At 42.1% G+C, this 21,448-nt stretch overlaps 1 protein-coding gene across 2 annotated transcripts in view; it reads left to right on the top strand.

The window, feature by feature from the left end:
• The first annotated feature begins 650 nt into the window (after positions 1-650).
• reep3b (receptor accessory protein 3b) overlaps positions 651-21,448 on the top strand; it is a 37,318-nt gene continuing 16,520 nt past the window's right edge. Inside the window, exons 1-2 of one of the 2 annotated variants that reach the window (XM_071534020.1) lie at positions 651-1,008; positions 17,063-17,135. In XM_071534020.1, the coding sequence (XP_071390121.1) occupies positions 977-1,008; positions 17,063-17,135 (105 nt within the window). In that variant the 5' untranslated portion in view covers positions 651-976. Of the gene's footprint in view, positions 1,009-13,827; positions 13,857-17,062; positions 17,136-21,448 lie in introns of those variants that run through there. The other variant, XM_071534022.1, reaches the window with a different exon arrangement.

Genomic DNA, 21,448 nt, shown 5'->3' with positions numbered 1-21,448 from the left:
AAACTATAGGTAATGAACCAAAATTAATCACAGGTCTGTTATTAATGGGTTAGGCTTAGGAAAGAGTATTCATATGTTTTGATATGCTATTCACTGTATAGGTCCCATGTGGAAAAGCTCAGTGTTTCAATTTTTAAAAAATTTATTTTATTGTTGTTCATCATTAAAATCTTATTCCTCTGGGCCTTGAAAGCATTACACAATACAATGTAATTAAAAGGAGGAAATGTAATTCTGCATAACCGCGAGAGAGGCCTTCTCTTTATTTGTGCTCTTCAAATAGCTCTTGCCCGCTGGTCCATTAGAATTTGTCTATTTTTAAAACGCCAGTAAACCAATGAGGGTTTTTAACCTGCTGTACTTCCTTGCAACAACAACGCGTGGAAAAGCCACTCAATTTCCTCATCGCTGCGGTCACCGATTGGTTTTAAGCCGCCACGAATCGAAAAGCGACCAATCAGAAACGAAATCGCTGAGCACGAAATTCCCCCGCTGCTGTCAAACGTAAAAGTCACATGGACCAACCTGGCTAGCCAATGACAGCTCGTCTTTGGTGTAAACAGACCGAAGTGGCCAATAGTAGGCCTCGCGAGCTCGTTCCTTCCTATTAACGTCACTTGCTGTCGGAGCACCGTTTTGCTGCCAGGAACTGGGGAGAGGAGAGACGAGAGGGGAGATAGGAGACCTGGAGGAGATAAGGGACTGATGAAAAACAACAAAAACCAAGCTGGATAAATATTTTCCGCGCTTATGGCTACGGAGATAGGTGTGTGAAACCGGACGTCTTACGGACATGTTCGTTGACTGAGAGTCAGCGCGGTATCTAAGCTCGTCCTGGAATCGGTCACCGAAGTTTTGGCCGAAGTTTACAGCGGTGCGCCTAGCCGTTAGCGTTACCCGCCGGGCCGCTGTGTCTCCTGCCACCTGGGCCCTCTCCTGTACCTAACCACAACCCTACACAACAAAGAGGGGAACCATGGTGTCCTGGATGATTTCGAGAAGCGTCGTGTAAGTAAAGCAACAATTGAGCGTCTAGAGAAGAAACTAAAACGACTCTTTTCACCGACTTGGAAAAAAAATAAGGGCAGTTGACGCGGTTGAGCTTTGTTAGCATGCTAGGCTAACTTATTAGCTTCTTTGGCTAACTTTAGCGGGCATTGTTGATGAGTTTAGCCACTTTAACTTTACTTCCTAGGTGTGTGTGTGTGAGAGAGAAAACTCTTTCAACGGCAATTGACATTAGGTAACCAAACAGGTATCCAGACACCAAAACACATTGTTTTATTTAATATGAATAGTTTTGAAACGGCAAACTAGTTGGTTGGAGGTCTGCTATTCTATCTAAAGCTAAACGCTACCAACTTGTTTTTGAGGCATGGCCGTTGCAACTTGTCGGTGAGTCAACCGTGATGAATAACTTTATGTAAGGTAACGGGAAAGGTGGCGTTTTCAAGCCTCGACACGTTCAGCTGTAAAGGAGTGTCAAAGTCTCGCTGTCATCTCGAAGATATTATTAGCCAGCCCTGCCCAACTTTGCTTGCCAGTCACAATATTTTCAGGAGAGAGAGAAGGAATTCGATTGGCTTTGCATGAATTTGTTTTGGCAAAGCGGAGGCTCCTTCTGAACAAAGTCAGCGGCGAGAAGGTTCAGACTTGGAGCACAAAGTGTTCAGTTTGGAGAGGAAAACGCCCATTTTCTACTCTAGCAGCATTCTTTCTTCCTTTCTTTCTTGCTTTGAATCGATCCTTTATCCTCCCTCTCTCTGTATACAACCTGGTGGTTACATAAGCGTCCCATCCCTGGAGGATAGGAATGTGGTGGACAGGACAGGAGGGAGGGGAGGACAAGACAAATAGCCTCTCCTTTCTCTCTTATTCAGCAGCCACAACAGTGCTTATGAAACTTTTAGGTCACCCCCATGCATGTTTTATTGTTTTGTTTTATGTCTTTTTCCATGCATAGGTCTGGTAAAACGATTTCGGTAACATTTTTGCCCTAAATATGAGTTATGCATTCTTTATCCATTGCTTTATGTTTTCTCTGAGCTAAAAGTAGTTGGATGCTGTTTGTGTAACTCTTTGTAGAACTTTTGAGATTTTGATGGTGCGATTATAGTGTGAGGAAAAATCATTGTTATGCACCGGTTTATTGTTACAACACTAAGGACGGTGAAAATCAGAGGAGAATTTCATTATTGTAATTTTCACACCATTACTTCTGGTCCTGCAAGAAAAAAAGCAAAAAAAAAGCAAAAACATGTACTGTATGTTGAAAACACATTTAAATATAAAAAAGTATGTAAATGCCTTTTAGAATTCACAATAGGTAATACAGTAACTGCATTTTGGACAAAAAAAGGATTAGACTTAGAATAGAGTCTTTTACACCTTGCCTATATGTGTTTTATCAATGCAGGTGGGAATGCGTGAACAAGAAATAGGCTAAATATCACAGCAAATGACTTATGATGACTCGGACAGATAGACCCCAAAGACTGGAAGACCCTAATTAGAAGAAATGCTGGAATACTTTTTACTTTTACTACTTACTTTTTGCATACTTAAACTTAATTTGGACTAGATTACATGCGGTTTTGGTGAGCTTTTTTTAAACGTAAAGTCGTGATGGTTTGCTGCAGTGCTCCCATTCCTGCTTTGTTGACACTGGCTTACATTACATTGAAAGCCCAACTCTTAACTCACTCACTTACTTTGTTGCTTGCACGTGACTATTTTACACGTATTCCCCTACCACCTTTACGTTTCAGTAAGCAACTTGCCACCGATTCAAACATGTTTCAGCTTGTATTACCATGCCTTGATCATGCAAGGGTGGATGGATCCGGAAGACGCTGTAGGATGTTAGCTGTGTTTGACCCATTGGTTTTGAATTGAATATCGATCTTCTTCAGCAACCACTGGTCATTTTTTTGAGGAATCCAAAATGCTCCCACACTACTGATTTAAGGCACTTTTTGGTGGATATATGGCCGGGTTGTTGTATCCTCTCTGTTGGCTAATGTATCCCTAACACAAACAACGTGATTCACTCTTGTAACGCTACATTCCAGAGCACAGAATCATAGACAAAGATACAGTAGCTACTGAAATGCATGCTGTCAGAAAACCATGGTGTTTTAAAGAGCGGTTAAAAGTGAAATTGGTTAATCGCTGCATCCCTTGTCTGAAGGAAAAACTCTGTTGGAAAAATAGGCTCCTTTTTCCTTTCTGGTAAAATTCACCAAAAGCTCTTTTGGCTCAGAATAAAGGAAGGCTTGTCTGTGTATACTCAACCATGTAACAGAGGTCAAATGGATTTGATATGCTTTTAAAAGTAGAAATAACTGTAGGACTGCAAATGTCATAATTTGATACACAGTTTACATGGATGTCAGATATTGAGCCGCACACCCTAAGGAATAAGGATGTATAACATGCCAATAGCAGATATGTCCGCAGAGATAAAAAGTCCCATGGGGTTTAGTCATTGTATTTCAAGCTAAAGTTGGTGAATTTAAAGTCCCACTGAAACTGAAGTTAGAGCGTCTTTAGCTTCTGTACTGTGACGTATTTCCCAGTGAAACGGAATATTTGAGCGGTGTACAGTCACAAGAGGGATTTAAATCAAATCCTTCGCATTTGATTGGACCGCTAAACAGTGGGCGGGGCTTAGAGTTCAGCGGGATACGGAGCTACAGAGGACTGTTGGCTCCACACACACCAGGTTGAAGAATGATTGATGGGTGGATGTCATGATATTATTGGTTGAAGTTGGTTGGTTCATGCTTACGTAAGCACACGGCATATTTTGTTTTACAGGAAGAAAACATGTCCTGTCTGTAACTTTGTGTTGTACTGCTGCTGTTGCCCAACCAGGTCTCTCTTGTGAATGAGACCCCGTGTCTCAATGAGATTACCTGTCTAAATAAAGGTTTAAATAAAATAAATTTAAAAAAACATGAATGGATTTTGATATAAGAACACAAAGAAATAGATTTTTTTTTTTTTTGGCATATATTGTTAAATAGGTGCACAATATGACCGGGGATGTGATCTAAAAGGGTTAAAAATGCATTTTTCATTTCATCTAGACTTTAAGATAGGAGCAAATGTAACAAGTTAAAAGAGTTTAGAAATATATAGTGGCTGTCTAACCTGAATGAAATGAGGAAGTAAATCTAAAGCTAGTTTAGAAGTGGAGTGCAATGTGGAGCCTGCTCTAGACAGGATAACTACTTGTATCTAATTATACTGGCCTAGATCCTGCTTTCTCAAGCTATTGGTTGTGTATTTCTGGTTGGTGTGCTGATGTATTTTCATTAGACTGGTTACTTGGGCAACAGCTACTATTAGCAGCAATATGAGCTTGACACTTTAAATTCATTAGCAGCCTTATGCAAGGGATAGTGCCAAAATATTTGCATGCATCTCCCTCTTGTGTAATGAGGGTTTGCTAGGGACTCCACAAAAAGACCGGCGGGTGTGCTGTGTTATAACAATCGTGGAATCACACCGCTCAGCCTCCCTGGGAAAGCCTATGCCAAGGTGCGGGAAGGGAATGTGGATTCCGTCCTGGTCGTGGAACAGTGGACCAGCTTTTTACCCTCTCGCAGATAATCGAGGGGGTCATGAATTTGCTAATACTGTCTACATGTGTGTTGTGGATATGGAAAAGGCGTACGGCCGCGTTCCCCGAGGTGTCCTGCGGGAGGCGCTGCGACAGTATTGGCTGCGAGCCGTTTGGTCCCTGTACGCTTGCAAGGACCAACACCTCCAAGTCCAAGTGACCGAAAGAATGAGATTGTGGATACAAGCGGCCAAGATGAGGTTCCTCTGCAGGGTAACTGCAGTTCAACGATCCGGGACCACTTCGGTATTGAGCCGCCGCTCCTCCACATTGAGAGAAGCCAGTTGAGGTGGTTTGGGCACCTGGTAAGGATGCCCCTGGGTGCCTCTCTTTGGAGGTGTTCTGTTGCCTGGGTCCGGACCTTTGAATCCGCCCACTCCACCGAGTTGACTGATTCTGGTCTGGCATCGTGACATGAACCAGCGGTTTCGCTCGGTTGAAAAATCGACCAGTCCAATGAGCGTGGGGGGGGGGGGGGGGGGGGATAACGATTAGCCAATCAGCACCACGGGCAGGACTAACGCCCTTGTCAAGCTGTTGTCAAGCTGTGCGCCGGAACCAAGGAGGAGTAATAAGATAGACGCTGCTATCGAGGCTGTTCTAAATCCATTAAAAGTACCAATTACTTTGAAATCTGAACAGCACTCTGCTTTGAAGGCATTTATTCAAACGGGAGATGTTTTTTTCGCATCAATGTCGACTTGATGAAATGATGTTAGATTCAGGTGGATACGTCGGTCTCTAGTGATCGGTTAGGGAAAATCGTATCCTGCTCCCCCCCTGCTGCTACCGCAACCCTAACCCGAATAAGCAGCTAGAAGATGGATGGATCTTGAAAAAGTCTGTTATTCTTCCACAGAATACTGGCTTCCATGGTGATATTTTTTTACATAGTGCAGATGTGCTGTGCAGAGTTTTGAAAAAAGAGCACAATAAAAAAGTCGATCTGTCATAGTTGTCATTAACATTTGAATACCTATCTGTGCGTGGAATCTCAGGTTGCACATGTGGTCCTTTTTTAATTTTCTATTATTTTGAGTTTACTTTTGAGAACATATTCTACTAAAACGGTTGCACTGTCAAATGCTGGAATGTTGTGCATCTAGTCTCTTTTGGCAGAGTGAGTTCTCTGCCTGCTAGTCACAAGACTGTATTTCTCAGCAATGTGAAGAACAAGTCTTTCAGGATGCATGGTGTACATTCTCCACTAGGGATGGGGCACATATACCTGTCATTCATTAGTGTTGGATAATATGGTTGTATATCCAAAAAGTCAGCCCTTCAAGAAGAAAAACTTGTCTTACTGGCTTTGTACCCCAGAGTCATGTTATTTACAGGCGGGATCATGTAAACTCTAAATTCAACTCAGGACAAAATTGAACAGAAACAACAAAATTGGAATCAAACGTTTGCCAAAGGACAGCAGCCCGATATTTGTGTGTTGGTGACATCATCTGGCACCAAAGATCAGCTAATAGCAGATGACAATTTCAGTAGTAAGCTTTTTACCATTAGAAGTCAGGTTTACACAGGTTTGGGGTTTAGTTAGCCTACTCTTTATGATATAGTTTAAACTCATGTTAACTCAGTATTTTAATGTGAAAAGAAGAGTTAGAGTTTTAAGACCAGTTTGACTGACGCCTGTCATTTATTTCCCCATGAGGAAATCCTCTCGGACCTGGACTGTAGCCAGTCCTATGTGCTGTAGCAGCAGTTCTCCCAACAATTCCCCCTCTGTGTTTTTAGGGGAAAAGTCATGTAATCAAGTTCTTATTCTTGAAGCTCAAACCAGATGGTGGTAGCCCAGATCTTGGAGCTCTTTGGATATTTTCTCTTTTGTTCTCTCTCCCTCCCTCTCTTCTGGTCTCGCTGTGTCTCTCTCATGTTTTTTTTATTGCTTTTGCTCCCTCCTTTTTCTCTTTCTTTCGGTCTCTCTCGCTCTTTTCCTCCTGTCCTTCCCCTCCCTCCATCTGGTTGTTGGTGGGTGTACGGTGTCAGGAAACCAGGAAGTTGACCCGGAGCCCACAGTCAAGACCCATCGAAAGGCAGCGGGGCTATTTTCTCAGCTGCATGCAGAGAGAGAGAGAGAGAGAGTGGGGGAGAGGGTGTTGAAATAGGGAGAAGGGGAATGAGAAGACGGGGGGGAAATGGAGAGCTGGGAGGGGGTGTGGTGGTAGGAAGATGGGGCCCTACTTTTCACTAAATTGTTTCAAGAATGTTTCAGTGCAGGTCCAGCTTCCTTTGTGTGAGCGGGGTTTATGGAAAAACAGGGTATCCACGGGTCTTTAAAGGAGTAGTTCACGCAAAAATGAAAATTCAGTCATTATCTACTCACCCTCATGCCGTGAAGTTTCTTTTGAGTTCCAAATACGGCAAAAAACAATCACACTGTGAGTGGAAAAGACTGATATTTACACCATTATTTAGCACAAATCTTCATCACAGTTTGTTTCAAAAACATTCATGCTTGCAGGCACTCTGACCTCTTGCGTACATTACATGCAAGCAGCGTGAGTATAGCTATATCTCTCTATGCTGTTCTAGTTTTGTTTTTTAATTTGGTCTTAAAATCAGGCAGAATGAAAGAGAACTTAAAAACCTTTCACCTTGACAAAGGAAGTGTATTGTTAGTCCCGCCCTCCTTCTCCTGAGTCGGTCAAGTTCCTGCCTCAGCACATGTCACTCATCTTGATGAGCTGTCATCTAGGGCTGAACAATTAATTTAAATTTTATCGAAATCGCAATATGGCCTACTGCAATTTTCAAATCGCAGGAGGCGCAGTATTTGTTAAAGCGAAATGTGTGTCAAAATATCATTTTAAAGTAAATATTGTGGTGCTGCAGAGATGTCCTGGCCTACACATCATATTCTACAGACTTAAGAAAACATCTTTGTTTGGTACAGATCCCCGCAAAAATCACACTATAATCATTTTGATACGTTTTTCAATGAAAATGAGAATAATGATGTCAAAATTATCATTCCCTCTAATATCGCAAATCATATCGCAATTGCAATATCAGTCAAAACAATCGCAATGAGATATTTTTTCAAAATCGTTCAGCCCTACTACTTCTACATCATCAGCTTCATGCAATAGAAACCTTAGATGAACCACTTACTTACTTGGAGTTTTAAAGTTTAGTTTGAAAACTCAGTTGGGATGTTCTTGTCCTTATTTGTTTTATTCTGTGAGGGTACAGTGGGACAGATTTGCCTGAGCACAAGTGCGGTTTCATTTTGGGATAAAGCGTTATCCATTAACTGCCACTTGACATTAAATCTCTTTGTAAATCCCTTTGTTGTAGGAAAGGCGACCAATCTGCTCTCCTTTCTCGTTCTGAGCACTCTATTGTTGTCGCTTGTTGGCCGCTTGTTCCTTACTAGGTTGTGTGCAGTCATGGAAGTCAGAGTGGATTTAGGTCAAACGGTATTTGCAAATACTTTTAAGTGTTTTTTTTTTTTTTAAGCTCCTTATTTGGTAGGTGGGTGGAGTTTGTCACAAAGCATACTACGAGTGCCAGAAAGTTTAGAAAATCACAGGAAACTGTTTGGAAGTTAGTTTAGTTTTCTTTTTGACAGATTACTTGACACGGGCTGAATAGATGGGCTAACCCTCACCTTTCAGAGACTCCATTGAGGTTAATACATTCCACAATGATTTATTGGTAGAACTGTTTGACCCAGGGCTTGTTCTCTGAACAATTCTACAGCAATTACTGTATGTAAGTGAGCTATTGGCCTGTCTTATCGGCGGTAGATAGTGGTGTTCTCTGACATGCTACGCCTCTCTCTAACATGGAGATTAATACCCACCACAGGTCTGAACCAGATATCCTGCTGGTTAGGGATGGGAGGATATAAGATTGTATCTTTTATCGCGATAAAAACACTCAAGATAATTTTATCTCTGTGAATTTCCATTATCGGGATAATCGTGAATATCCTTACATGAGCGTGAATATCCTCAAAACAAGTTATTCATTTACTGTGCATTTACAACACATAACTAATTGAACCATGTGAATGCTTGGATATCAGGTTGATAGGTAGATTCTTTTTATTAATGGATTTTTCTCTCATTGTGATTACCTGCTGGGTGTTGGCGAGAGTCTGAATCTGTCCTTGTTTGTTTTTCACTAAAAAGGATGTTCACAAAAAAAAGAAATGTGTCCTATGATGCAATAAAAATATTTGTTTCTTAACAAAATGTAAGGTAAAGTGATTCCAGTATGTTTTAGTGCCATTTTAAGAGTTTTAAGCCTATTTTGATGATTATCGGGTTAATATCGTGAATCGCAGTTATTTTGTCCAGGATAATCGTGACATGAAATTTTCATATCATCCCATGCCTACTGCTGGTATATGACTGTTATCACTAATGATTAGGCATGTAATGAATGCTTAGCTCACAAGCCCATTCATTACACAAAACCGGGTTCACAATGCAGTAGTATTACCGTCTCAGGAATTGGGTTGAGATGAGTAAATTGGCAATATGATGGGATAAATTTTAGAGATGCACCAATCAATCGATCGCAAGAATTTTTATATTTCTTTTCCAAAGGCCGATAAGGAGAACCGATTGATGACACCAATCCAAACCAACCAAAATAATGAAATGAAAGAATTTTGAATAGTCATACGCTAAGCCTATTTCTGGGAAGAATCCTAATAAATTTCGTTAAGTTGATATCTGAGCAAAAAATCAGAATTGAGCACTACTGTGAATGTAGCCTTTGACACTGTTTACCTTTATTTATTCAGGGTGGTCAATTGAGAGCGGGTGCCCTCTTTTAAGGGGCACTAATGATCAGATTAAACTTGGGGGAATGATGCATTTCATCTCTCCAGTGTTTTCAAAATTACAGTAACTAGCTAAAGGAGGGTGCTGCAATCACAGGTCAAAATGAAAAAATGGTAAAAACCAGTCATATCTCCCACACCATAAGTTGGAATGATATGAAATTTGGTTCACATGTCTAGCTAGCCTCTCAGGCCATCAATGTACGCCGTGTTTTCACTATTTTAAATTTCTTGAAAAACAGTTTTCCTCCCTGAGGCTTTTTCATTTAACTAAGTGGCCTGTGGGGTGACTGCATCATTTTTACAATTATCCAACATGGGGCCAGAAATGCAAAAAGCAAAAGACTAGCAGGCAATGCAAATGATCCTACACATTATATTTGCGTTGTGTTGCGTTGCCGACTGAAATTTTGACCTTTTTCACATTTGTAGAACGTGACACTGATTGGCCCAGAAGGGGACTGCATCATTCACGGGGAGGGGGGCGACATGTTGGACCGTTGCCTTGTTAGGTTATTATTGTTGATGTTGTTGTTTATTACTGCCTTTATTTCCTTCACACCACGGGCCCAGCCATGTGTGGAGTGCGTGGAGGAGCTATGTGGCTACACTCGCACTGCAGTCAAAACAAATTAGGAGCAATCGAGACACAAATACCTGCTATTATCACAGCAACAATGGTCCTTCATTAGCATGAATAAGACCTGGTACCCAAGCACTTGGGTCTTCAAATTACAGCCTTGGAGAGGAGAGACTCGCCCGTTTGGCTTTGAGCTGCACTGCTGCACAACTAAGAGAGAGAGAGGGAGAGAGAGTATTGTGCATCAATGTTTCTACACAAACACTGCCAACTTCCACCCAGACTGCTGATACTCAGTGCCTGGACAGTGCAGGATCTGGGTTTTTGTGTAACGGGTCCCTCCGCCACACACACAGACACGATACAAGAGGGGAAAGGGATTTCGCGTACAAATGTTGATCTTTTATCTCGACGCTTTGGCAATATTGTCCTTTTACTTTCATGCCAATAAAGCACAGTGCATTGAATTGAGAGAGAGTCATAGGGAGAGAGTCATAGGGAGAGAGAGAGAGAGAGCAAGTGAGCTCTGGCAGCCTCACTGTTTCCATAGCAACAGCAGGAAAATAAACCGCTGTGGTTGTTGGCGCCCTGCCTGCTGCTGAGGAGGCTCTGGATAGAGGGAGTATGTCTGTATCCAAGGCTATATACGGTGTGTGTGTGTGTGTGAGCGTGCTGAAGAGGGTGTGTGTTTGTACGTTTCTGTTGTCATGTGAAAACCTCCTAACTCCGGACTTGGCGACTTTCATGTTTTTAACTTCAATTGAAGGATTTCATGCCCCTTTAGGGGTTGAGAAAATTCTACCACCCTTGGTCTTATGAAACCCATGTTGAATAAACTGAACACTGCATGGTGGTCAAGCTAAGAACGAGGCTGGTTTTCTTAGTTTTCTGGAAATGTGACATTTTGCAGATGCAAGGTTTTGATGTGTGTGTGTGTGTGTGTGCACGTGGGAGAGAGAGAGAGATGGGAGAGGAATGAGTACAATGCCAGAGACTGGGAGAAAGAGTGTAGATGAAACAGGCAGAGGGAGATTTGTCAGCACTGTTACATTAACACTTGGCCTGACTGAGCTGAACTCTAAATGACTGGGAAAGCCTGATTTCAACATCTTGTCTGTAGGGAGACAGTGACCACACATGAGTTGTTGTTTTTTTTTTTTTTTCCTAAGATTTTTTTTTTAGAAAATGATAGCATTTCCACTTTCCTTAATTAAGTTTGGGTCAGTTGTACAGATGATCTTGTAATATTAAAGTTCAGGACTTAATGTAATTAATCTTGAACTAGTCAATCCTTGACTCCAGATCCAGTTGGGACCATCACAGTTATTTCAAATCTGTTTTTAGGAGTTGAATCAGTTGAAACAATTCTTGATGTCTTGATGTGTGAGCTGGTCGACCACTCAAATGTGAACAGAGACCAGCAATAGCCAATGAGAGTTGAGTGGGAGAGAAGTGTGTGTTCCCCCAAATCGAACTGGTCATCAAATGCTCCTTAAATTGTGATTTTTCAGATCGTTGGATCCCTAAATGGACGAAGGCTTGAGTATCTGACCACAAATCCACAAATCAGTAACAGAAGATCCTAATCATTTTATTGTCAATCATGATGAATAGCCTAATTGTTGCAGCCCTGCAATGCATTCATGAGCGTTCTTAGCCACCAGTTTAAATTTGGCAGCTCAAGTCTGCCAGTCCAGGCTGCTAGCGTTGTTACTCTAAATAAGATCATGCCTCTTTCAGTTTCTCTCTCCCTAGCCTATATATATATATGTTATATAACTCTCTCTGTCTCTCCTGAGCTATTTTAACCTACCTTTTCTCCAGCTTGACATATTTACACACAAATTGACCCTGGGTCACCTCTGCCTTTTCCCCGGGTTAGCTGCTCTGTGTAAAGACGACTTAACGTCCTTTTATTTGGCATCACTCCATTCAGTGAACGCCAATAGCAAAGTGAGTAATGACAGAAAAAAATCCCAAGTGACTCTCTAATAGAAAAGTTATGGCTAATTCATCTTGCAAAGATTAAAAATGCGCGTGTGGTCAGCGATCCACATTCAAATGGTGGTCAGTTTATATTGGGTTATATTGGGGGTTAGACTGCTGTAGTCATATTTTTCATACTTTTCATTCATCCATTTCTACTTGACAGTTTCAACACGAGAATGTTATCTATGTTATGTTAAATCCCCCCCAATTGCTCTATTCTCATTCATAAATAACTTAGCTGTATCCTATTATTTTGCCGCTGCAACGGCCCGGTCTCCCCACAGGGATCATTAACGCTTATCTTATGTTATCTGAGGACCTCTGGTATAGAGGCGGTTCTTATTCTGCCTGCTCCATGCCTACAAGGTGTGTGTTAGGTGTGACTGGTGTCATTTATGCAGCAGGGTTAATGTCTCTCCAGTCTTAAATCCACCAACATGATAGATGGCCACGCTGCTGATGAAGCCAATTCACAAATGAGCTCTTGAATTAGACAATGGATAGGATTTCAGCTAGGTGACTCTCTCTGTGTGTGTGTGTGTGTGTGCGCACTTGGTCTACTTGCCTTAATAGGTAATGTGAGTCACCAAGCCAACACTGTAGAGCTGTTGAATGGTTCAGGAGGGCAAAGTTCATTTGAGCAGCCTGTCCTGTGTGTACACAGGAGACAGCCTGTTGGACTGTCATGTTTAACTATGGCCATGGTGGACACATAGAGCATGGTTTTCTCACCATGGTTTTAGGCTGTGTGCTCACTGTAGTTGTTGGTAGTTGGTTTCTCTGATCCATGTTCTGCTTTATTACTCCTGTTTAAGTTTAGTTTTGAGTTTATTGCTTACTTGTTTTTCTTAGATTTAGATTTTTTGTTGTATTGTCTATAAAGCGCTACATCACTTTTATATCAGGTGCTACCTAGGCAATAAGTAGAAAGTGAGCAGGGTAGGAAATGTTGTCATCTACGGGCCACACTTGCTGGTTAACCTGGAGTATACAAGCCATTTTCACTAATTGAGCAGCATAATGGATAGAATTATCAGGAAAAATGGCTATTGATTAGGTCACAAGGCACAATAGAGCCATTTACCAACCAGAGCCAGTGTTTAGTAGCAGGTGGTGGGTGGCTGCTGGTAAGTTCCCACCCTGGTTTTGAGGCTAAAGCTGTTTGTCAGGTCAGTGTTGTCATCAAGAAAGACAGGCTTATCCTGTCATATGACCTTGGTTTGAATCTTATCCTAACTCCATCCTGTCACAAAAACACAATTCTCATTTGTGATTGCTACAGCAGAATAAAATGTAGCTAATATCCCGATTCATTTTTCTGCCCCACGATACATATTGTCACATTTTTGCAATACAATTCACTTCGATATAGGCTATATTGTCCCATCCCTGCCTTTTAACTATTGCAATTCGCACACATGCAACCTTCTAGAGAGGAGGTTGAAATGGAATTGTGGACACATTTCGCGAAGCTATCGAACGATTCTGAAACGAAATACTCACTTCAGTCTCTTGAAATGGTATCAAGTAGTATCGAAATTGTTGTTATCGTGACAACACTCATCCTCAACTATGTCCCATGTTTGCGATCACCCTCCACAACACACACCACACAACAAAGATGTAGCAGTGTATCTAAAACCCCTCAATACCCAATAGGCTATATCTTGAAACCTTGGAAAACCTGTTGAAAAGTCACAATAAATAATAAGTGGTGTGTTGTGGCTGTTGAGTGTGCAGCCTGTCTACAAGTTGAACAGATCCATATCCAGCATGCAGCCTGTATACTGTGTGCAGCTGCAGAGAACAGGCTGTGCCGTAGAAATGGTAAGCTCGCTCAGCCGTGTGTGTGTGTATGTATGTGTGTGTGGGTTGGGGGGGGTGTTAGAATGAGAGAGAGAGAGAGGGAAGAGAGAGAGAAGTAGGGAGTGTCCTGGTATAAATTGTTCCAGCAGTCTCTCTTGCTCTTGCAACTCTCTCTCACTTACTCTCTCTCACACACACTCACACACACACAGATCTGTCAGGCAGAATATATGGAGCTCAGCTGAGAGCAGAGAGGTTGAACAGACTGCCCTTGTTACTGTGTGTGAGAGAAAGTGCTGATTTTCATTTGTTTGTCAGTACTTTTGCCTGTGTGTGTATGTGGGTGCAGTGAGTCGGGGTAGAAAGAGAGCTTTGTTGCTGTGAAGGACTATCAGTAGATGTGTACAGTAGCCACAAAGACCTATAGTCTTGCTCTCTCCACTGTACTATAAGTGGTTGGTCCTATATTCCCATCTATCCATTCAGATGTGAATGGCCACGCCAACGCCGCTAGAGAAAATGGAACATACGAATATCTGGAATCTTTTTTCAAAATGCCATTAAAGTGCTTTATAAAGTAGTAAAAGAACAGACAAAAGCAGACAAAATTGACAGCCAAAGCCATGAAAGCAATGTAAGAAATATAGAAGTAAACCATAAAAGGGAGGTCAAAACAATTAATAAAAGATCATCACATAAAAAGCAAGTCTAAAAGTGATTTGATGAAGTCATTTAAAAGATGATAGATTTAGCCAGCTTCAGCTCTTCAGGCAGGTCGATCCAAAGTCCAAGATATTTGCCAACTATTTAGAATAGGGCTGGGCGATATGGTTGAAATCAATATCATGATAATCATAAGGATTTTTCTCGATATCAATATATATCACAATATGGTTCATGTATGCAAAATCACGTTAAATAAGCAAATTAATGTTCATCTCATTGAACCGAATGGTAATGTTAGGTGTGGTGTCAAACAAAACTGAAATAATCAAATAATATTCCTACCATACCTCATTTTATGAGAGTTTTTAAGTACAATTTGCTTGTCATCATCAATTTAGACAGCAGAAATGTGTGTCACGATATTAAAATATCTTCATATCATCACGATATGATTCCACTGAAAGATGATAAACGATAATATTGAATTATCGCCCAGCCCTAATTTAGAATTACATCATTGGCATCATTCTTTATTGCTACATGACCAGAATTGGTGGGAATTGCCCTTGTTATAGCATAATAAGTAGGCACCAAGCAACACATATTGGGTGCAAATACACAACAATGTGTTGTACTACAACCGATTGCTGTAACACAACAGTGATTCAACCTGTATCCAGTTCATGAAAGCTTTTACATTTGCTGTTCTTGTCACCCGGTGTCTGGTAGCTCTTTCCTGGGAAAAATCCTCTGGCACACAGGAAGTGAGGTGCCCATGTTTCCGGTTTGTTTGGAATAAATAGAAGAAGAACTGGGTAGTCAGCATGAGCCGTGATAGCCACCGTGGCTGAGCACAGAAAAGAGCGCCACCAACAGAAACACAAACGTGAACAGTGCAAAACACCACAGCGGTTACCGCTTAGCACCAAAGATTGCAACAATCAAATAAGGAATGTAGATTTTGAACGTAGAACATAAAGAAAACACAGAGTGCAGTAAGTCGAGGTAGTGTCGAAACCTGCGCTGGAACCAAAACGGGCCCAGACGCGGAACCAAACCCAAAATTACCCCCCAACCGCTGCTGCTGCAGAAGATTATAGAGGAAACACTGAGTCATTGTCTTCTGTTCCAGTGGTTTTCAGAGTCTGGGTCAGGACCCAGCGCTGGATCACAGCAAGATTAAAATAAGTCCCCAAATTGTTCTGCAGAGACAGCTGATGGTTTTTCACTGGAAAATCACAATTTTGTATGTAAGCCTCGGCTTGCTGTGAGGATTTCACAGTCTTCCTATTTTGGTTGGAGTTTTAAAAAGTACAAGTAGTACAAGAGAAAATGTTGTCCTTCACAAATGGGAGGGGAAGCTGTTTTGGGACACAGGCTTAAAAACAGCAAGGACAGTTAAAAATAGACATACACATGGGTTGAATGTGATAGTAGCATATTAATGGAAGTGTTGCTTTGGTACGCAGGTATAAAAATAGTAAGTTAAGTTAAATGCAGGTATTAAAATAGTAAGTTAAGTTAAATGCAGATATACTGTAGGTATCCAGCATGACCAATGGATCTTTGTGGCCATATTGCTCACATTAGTAACAGCCAGGTAGAGACAGCATTGTTTATTTGTTGTGCCAAATTTAGTATGAGGCAACTATGTAGGTTACTTTCGACAGGCTACTTTTCATTCTTTGTAATAATGTGACATGTCCTTTAAAATGTTGTTTTACTGTCGGAAACTGTGCCAGAATGCAGCTAAAAAAAGCCAATGTGTTTCCCCTGGGGGTGTCTTCGCCTCCATGTCACACCAGGGAAGAAAAATAACATTCATTTAGGCTACATTTTTGTAGACTGTTTGCCTTATCGCTGGCTTTTCAAACGGTAAAAAGCGTTTAAAATCATTTCAGGGGTTTGCAAAGAATGAAAGTTAACCTACCTAATTATGATTAGGTAGTGATGAGATTTGTTTCACCAGACGACTGAATTTAAATTCTGTTTTCTGAATTTGTATGGAATGATTGAATTTATTGAAGTTGTAACTCATAGAAATCAAACTCATGATGCTCTTACCAAGTTTTTATCCTATTAAAACCACATTGCATTGAGAAGTCTGTCTTCTGTAAGATTGATACTGGACTCTTGATTTGTTCTGACTTGACTTGCTGTTCTACATTTAGACTTGAGACTTGACATTAATGACTTGGACTCGAGGCTGATTTGGGACTGGAGATCACACTTGTTTGTTCTTATGATCTCAAACAACAAAGCGTCCATTGATGTTGCAAGGAAGTAGTTGGGCTATCCATCAGTCTGCCTGTCATGTATTAAGTGCATTTCCAACGCCATCATTTCCTCATGCAGTTCCTTATGAATTCAAAACACACTGAGGACAAAATGAGGACACACTGCCAGGGAAACACATTTTATTGGCAGTACAAACATCGGTCTTGTAGGGACCCAGACATTCAATCAACAAATCTTTTCTTCATATTTCCACTAAATTAGGCAGAACTATTGTGGCCATTTCCCATGTGACTTTATAATAGAAATACATAAACTTCATCTAAGTGTTGTGTGTTTTCTCTCCTTCCAGGCTGGTTTTTGGGACCCTGTACCCTGCGTACTACTCTTACAAAGCTGTCAAGACCAAAAACGTCAAGGAATATGTAAGTGCATGAGCATCGATTCCCACCACACACACACACACACACACACACACACATACACCAAGTTAACACAACCTGCATTAAACTTTATGTTGTATTTGTACATATGTAATTGTCTTTCTGTGCAAGCGTGTGCATGCCTGTCTGTGCCTCTGCAATTGTGTGTGTGTGTGTGTCTTAGTGCTTTAAGAGATGCCACCTCAGGCTATATATTATATCTAACCATTCACAGCACAAGCTCAGGCATGTACAGGGTGGTAGCTGCTTCTCCTCCTTTTTTTCTCCCCCCCCCATCTCTCTCTGTCTGTCGTTTATTACCCATGAAGCTCCAAGGGCCCCTCCTTCCCCTTTAACACCCCCCCTCTTATTGGCTCTGTGCTGACTTGCAGGCACCAGTGTTCATGTGTTTATGTGCAGGCACGCCCTTAGACAGCACTGACACTCTCTCTGTGTGTAAATTTGAAATGAAATACATAATCAACCTGTGATGTCCAATGCATTCCAGGGGTGATTTTTGTGATAATTTACTTTTATGGTGTCCCCACTTGTTGCTCTCAATCAAAGGTGGGCATATGGGTATGTAAATATAGCTGACTATCCAAATAGTTGGTGAACATTGGGGTTTGTCTATGATCATGTTCACACCACATACTCAAAACACAGCATGTCTTGTGGCTGTGTAGTGATATTTTCCGCAATCAGGAAATAAACAAAAAGTTTTATTGCTCATTGGTTCAAAACTGTAAGTGAGCATATCTGTATCCGCATCTGTATATGGATCTGTATCTTGTGTTTGGATAAAGCTTGGGGATCTGGCTATGATGCATACCAGATGCATGTATTGTGAGCGTTTGGGATTCTAACCGCAGACTTTGCCGGGGCCCTACACACACCTATAGGTTCGAGGGTGGAGAAGTGTTTCTGGTGGAGCTGCACGGGTGATGTAACCGATATCAGCGAGAGTGAAATCCCAGCCTGTCGAGTTAGTACCGCGCTCACACACAGCTCTAACACACCGGCTCACAGGTTAAGGCACAGTAAGCTAGGCTTCTGCGTTTTTTTAGCTGGCTCTTCAGTTTCCGTCTCTCTCTCTCTCTCCTTTCTCAGTGACTGTTTTTTCTGGCTCGCTCTCACTTCTGTTTTTCCTCACTTTTTTTCTTTTCTCTCTCTCTTCCCACACTCTCTCCTCTCCGCTTTTGTTTCAGCTTCTTTCATTGATCCTGTCGCTCAACCCACTCGATATCGTGGGAAATATCCCAGTATTTCCCCGCGATATCGATCGCTAATATCGAATATCGGCCCTGGCCTACAGCTGAAATAGGTTCTGTGGCTGCTTGATCGCTACTTAAACCGCAACACACCCTGCCTAAGGTTACTCCAGTTCATAACAAAGTTGGCCCTCAAAATTCATTCCAGAAGACCAGCCCTGCTTTGCATGTTTTTATTACTTCACTGTATGTGTGTGTGTGTGTGTGTGTGCGCAGACAGATATTGATTTGTCAGTGTCTTGTGGAAAACGGGGCTGTAGCATTCCTGCAGGAGGGCAGGTCATTTCGTGAACATGTCAAGACTCCTGTGTCTTTCTTTCTTCTGTTTTAACGGCCAGTGAAAGTCAAACCAGCGATTTGGACAGCCTCTCCTGTCTTCTCCCTCCCTCCCCGGCTTTTTTCCTTTCCTTCTTCCACTCCTCCTCGTCCTCTTCTCCTTCTCCCTTCCATCTCTCTCTCTCTTTTCCACCGATGTGCCCTCTAAGCCGGCGGCGTCCGGTCCTGCCGCCACGGAAGGTTTTTCGTTCCAGCCAAAGCGATACAGCGGCTCATTTCAGCTTCCTCCTCTCGGGTCGAAGGCGTGTTCGTCGGTGAGATCAGCTGCTGTAGCTCTTCCGCGCTACACTCTACCTCTCTTGCTGCCTCTCCACCGCTGTCAAAGGAATGATGAACAGTGTTGAGTGAGAGCAGTTAATGTTTTCGACCCCTAGGCTACACTGTTCCACTCCCACAATCTGTTTCAGTCTAATGGGCTTCCACGCTGAATGCCCTGGAATCCAGCCTGACTTGAGCGGACTTGTCTCACGGTCCTATACTGCTACTACCATTGAGTCATTTATGTATTCATTCATTCGGTTTCTCTTCCCACTTAAAGCTGGGGATGCAGCGATTAACCTATTTCACTATTAACGCCAAGCATTTCAGCAGCTACGGTATCTCTGTCTACGGCTCTATGCTCTTGAACGCAGCCTCAGATTTGGACGAGATTCGCGCCTGTCGAGACTCCTCATGAGAGTGAATCATGTTGTTTATGTGGGGGCTAGACCAGCTAACAGAGAAGAGACAACACCAAACCCACGAAAAAGCGCCTTAAATCGGCAGCGTGGGAGCATTTTGGATTCCTCACAAATGACCAGGGGCTTGGTGAATAGGACTGATATCCAGTCTATAAAACATGCCTGTTTCATGAAAGAAACGTAGCAGGAGTATTACAGTCCATCAGTTACTTTGTGTGTTAAAAAGCTCACTGAATCTGCATGTAATCCAGTCCAAAGAAAGTTGAAGAATTTTTGGTTTTCTGTATCGTTATTTCTCTATCAAAAGGCAGCTACCGTGAGTTCTAAAAGGCAAAAAACACACTTTTCCCACTATATTTAAGTGTGTTTTCAGTATAGAGAACATGTACATAATAGAGTACCAAAACAGATGTGAGGGGGGGGTGTAGTCTATCCCAGCGTGCACTGGATGGAAGGTGGGGGAGACACTCTGGACAAGGCCTACTCCCACTCATTCATTGCTTCTCTTAGTTAATAATCCTGGACTCACTGCACTCAAATCAATGATTTTTGTGTTGAAATTCATGGAAACATTATTAGGCATGACAGCAGTTAGGATTGTTAATACTGAATTTTTTACTCTTGTGAGACACACGGATACTTTGTGTGTATACTACTACAAGTTAAGATAGAAAAGGTATAGAAGTTGCAGGTGGTCTGATGGCTCTAGAGAGAGAGGAGAGACCCCTCTGGCTTTCGACTCATTTATAGATAATTTGGGCAGCAGTCGCACTTCTTCTTGATTGCCAATGAAAAGAAAATCGTCTGTGAGAGCGAAGCCGGGCCGACATGAAAGTGTTTTTTAGGAGCCCTTCGCTGCTTCAGCACAAACTCGCAGAGCCTGAAAACAAGGCTCTCTCCCCCCACACAGAGATGAGGCAGTTTCCTCTCTGGTCCGGTGCCTTATTTTCTCGGATGCGGTGCTGAACTTTGGAGTGCTGTATGTATTGGAAGCAGCCAGCAGGGGCTTTGCACACAGCGACACAGGCATCCAGGAACATCTGACCAAACCAGCCGCCCCCATCTGTAATTTTGCGTTGGTTGGAATCCGTCCAGAGCAATGAGTTAAATAACAGAGGAGCATGGCTAATATTTTACTACCAGCATTACCCTGTAATTCCAATTCTGTTCGAATTGGTCTTAAAGGAATAGTTCACCCAAAAATGGAAATTCTGTCATCTACTCACCCTTGGTAGCAGCCTTCTCCAAAACAACTGAAGTCAATGGGGACCTGTTCTTTAGAGTTCCAAAACAAAAACAGCCAAACAATCACACTGTGAATAGAAAGACCTATACACCATTATTTGTTGCAAATCAATCAGCTGTAGTTAAGATTTGCACTAAATGATGGTGTAAATAAACTGTAGGTCTTTTTGGAACTCTGAAGAACCGGTCCCCACTGACTTCAGTTGTTTTGGAGTCATTTTTGGGTGAACTATTCCTTTAAAAGGCAAACCAAGTGCCAACATTGAAAGTCAATTATAAAAGTTATTATTATTATCTGTTATTCCGACACAATCCGCAAAATGCTCATACATGTTGACCGTTGCTGGTATGTTGTATTTCGCAGTCAATCCACTGAACTGTGTGGTGAGACCGCGACTCCACTAGCCGGTGTGACCAGGCCGGTAGTTTCATGCTCCGTCTACCCAAGTTTAGCAGCACCAGAGGGCAGAGTGGCTCTAAAGCGCTGATGTCAGGTGTTTTTTTTTTTTTTTTTAAATGGAAGGCACTTATTCACAGATGGGGCCAGTAAATGTCTGCTATCGCCTCAGGAAGCTAAAATGGCTGCTGTGTATTTCACCGAGGTCACATCTTAATGTCCTCCCTACTGATGAGATGAGGGGAGGGAGGGGAAGGAGGGGAAGAGAGAGAGAGAGAGGGGAATGAAGAGGAAGATGAAGGGGAAAGGTGGAAGAAGTCAGTGGAGGCAGAACTAGGTTGACACACATATCAATTGGACGCCCTGATTTTCTTTCTCTCTCCGTCT

Source organism: Centroberyx affinis, unplaced genomic scaffold (assembly GCF_046629955.1).
Source record: "Centroberyx affinis isolate AG114_WGS23_722 - 3 ecotype Tasmania unplaced genomic scaffold, CSIRO-AGI_Caff_v1 ptg002476l_1, whole genome shotgun sequence".
NCBI lineage: Eukaryota > Metazoa > Chordata > Actinopteri > Beryciformes > Berycidae > Centroberyx > Centroberyx affinis.
The sequence above is the reverse complement of the archived record's forward strand: the minus strand, read 5'-3'. Positions and strand labels throughout refer to the sequence as shown.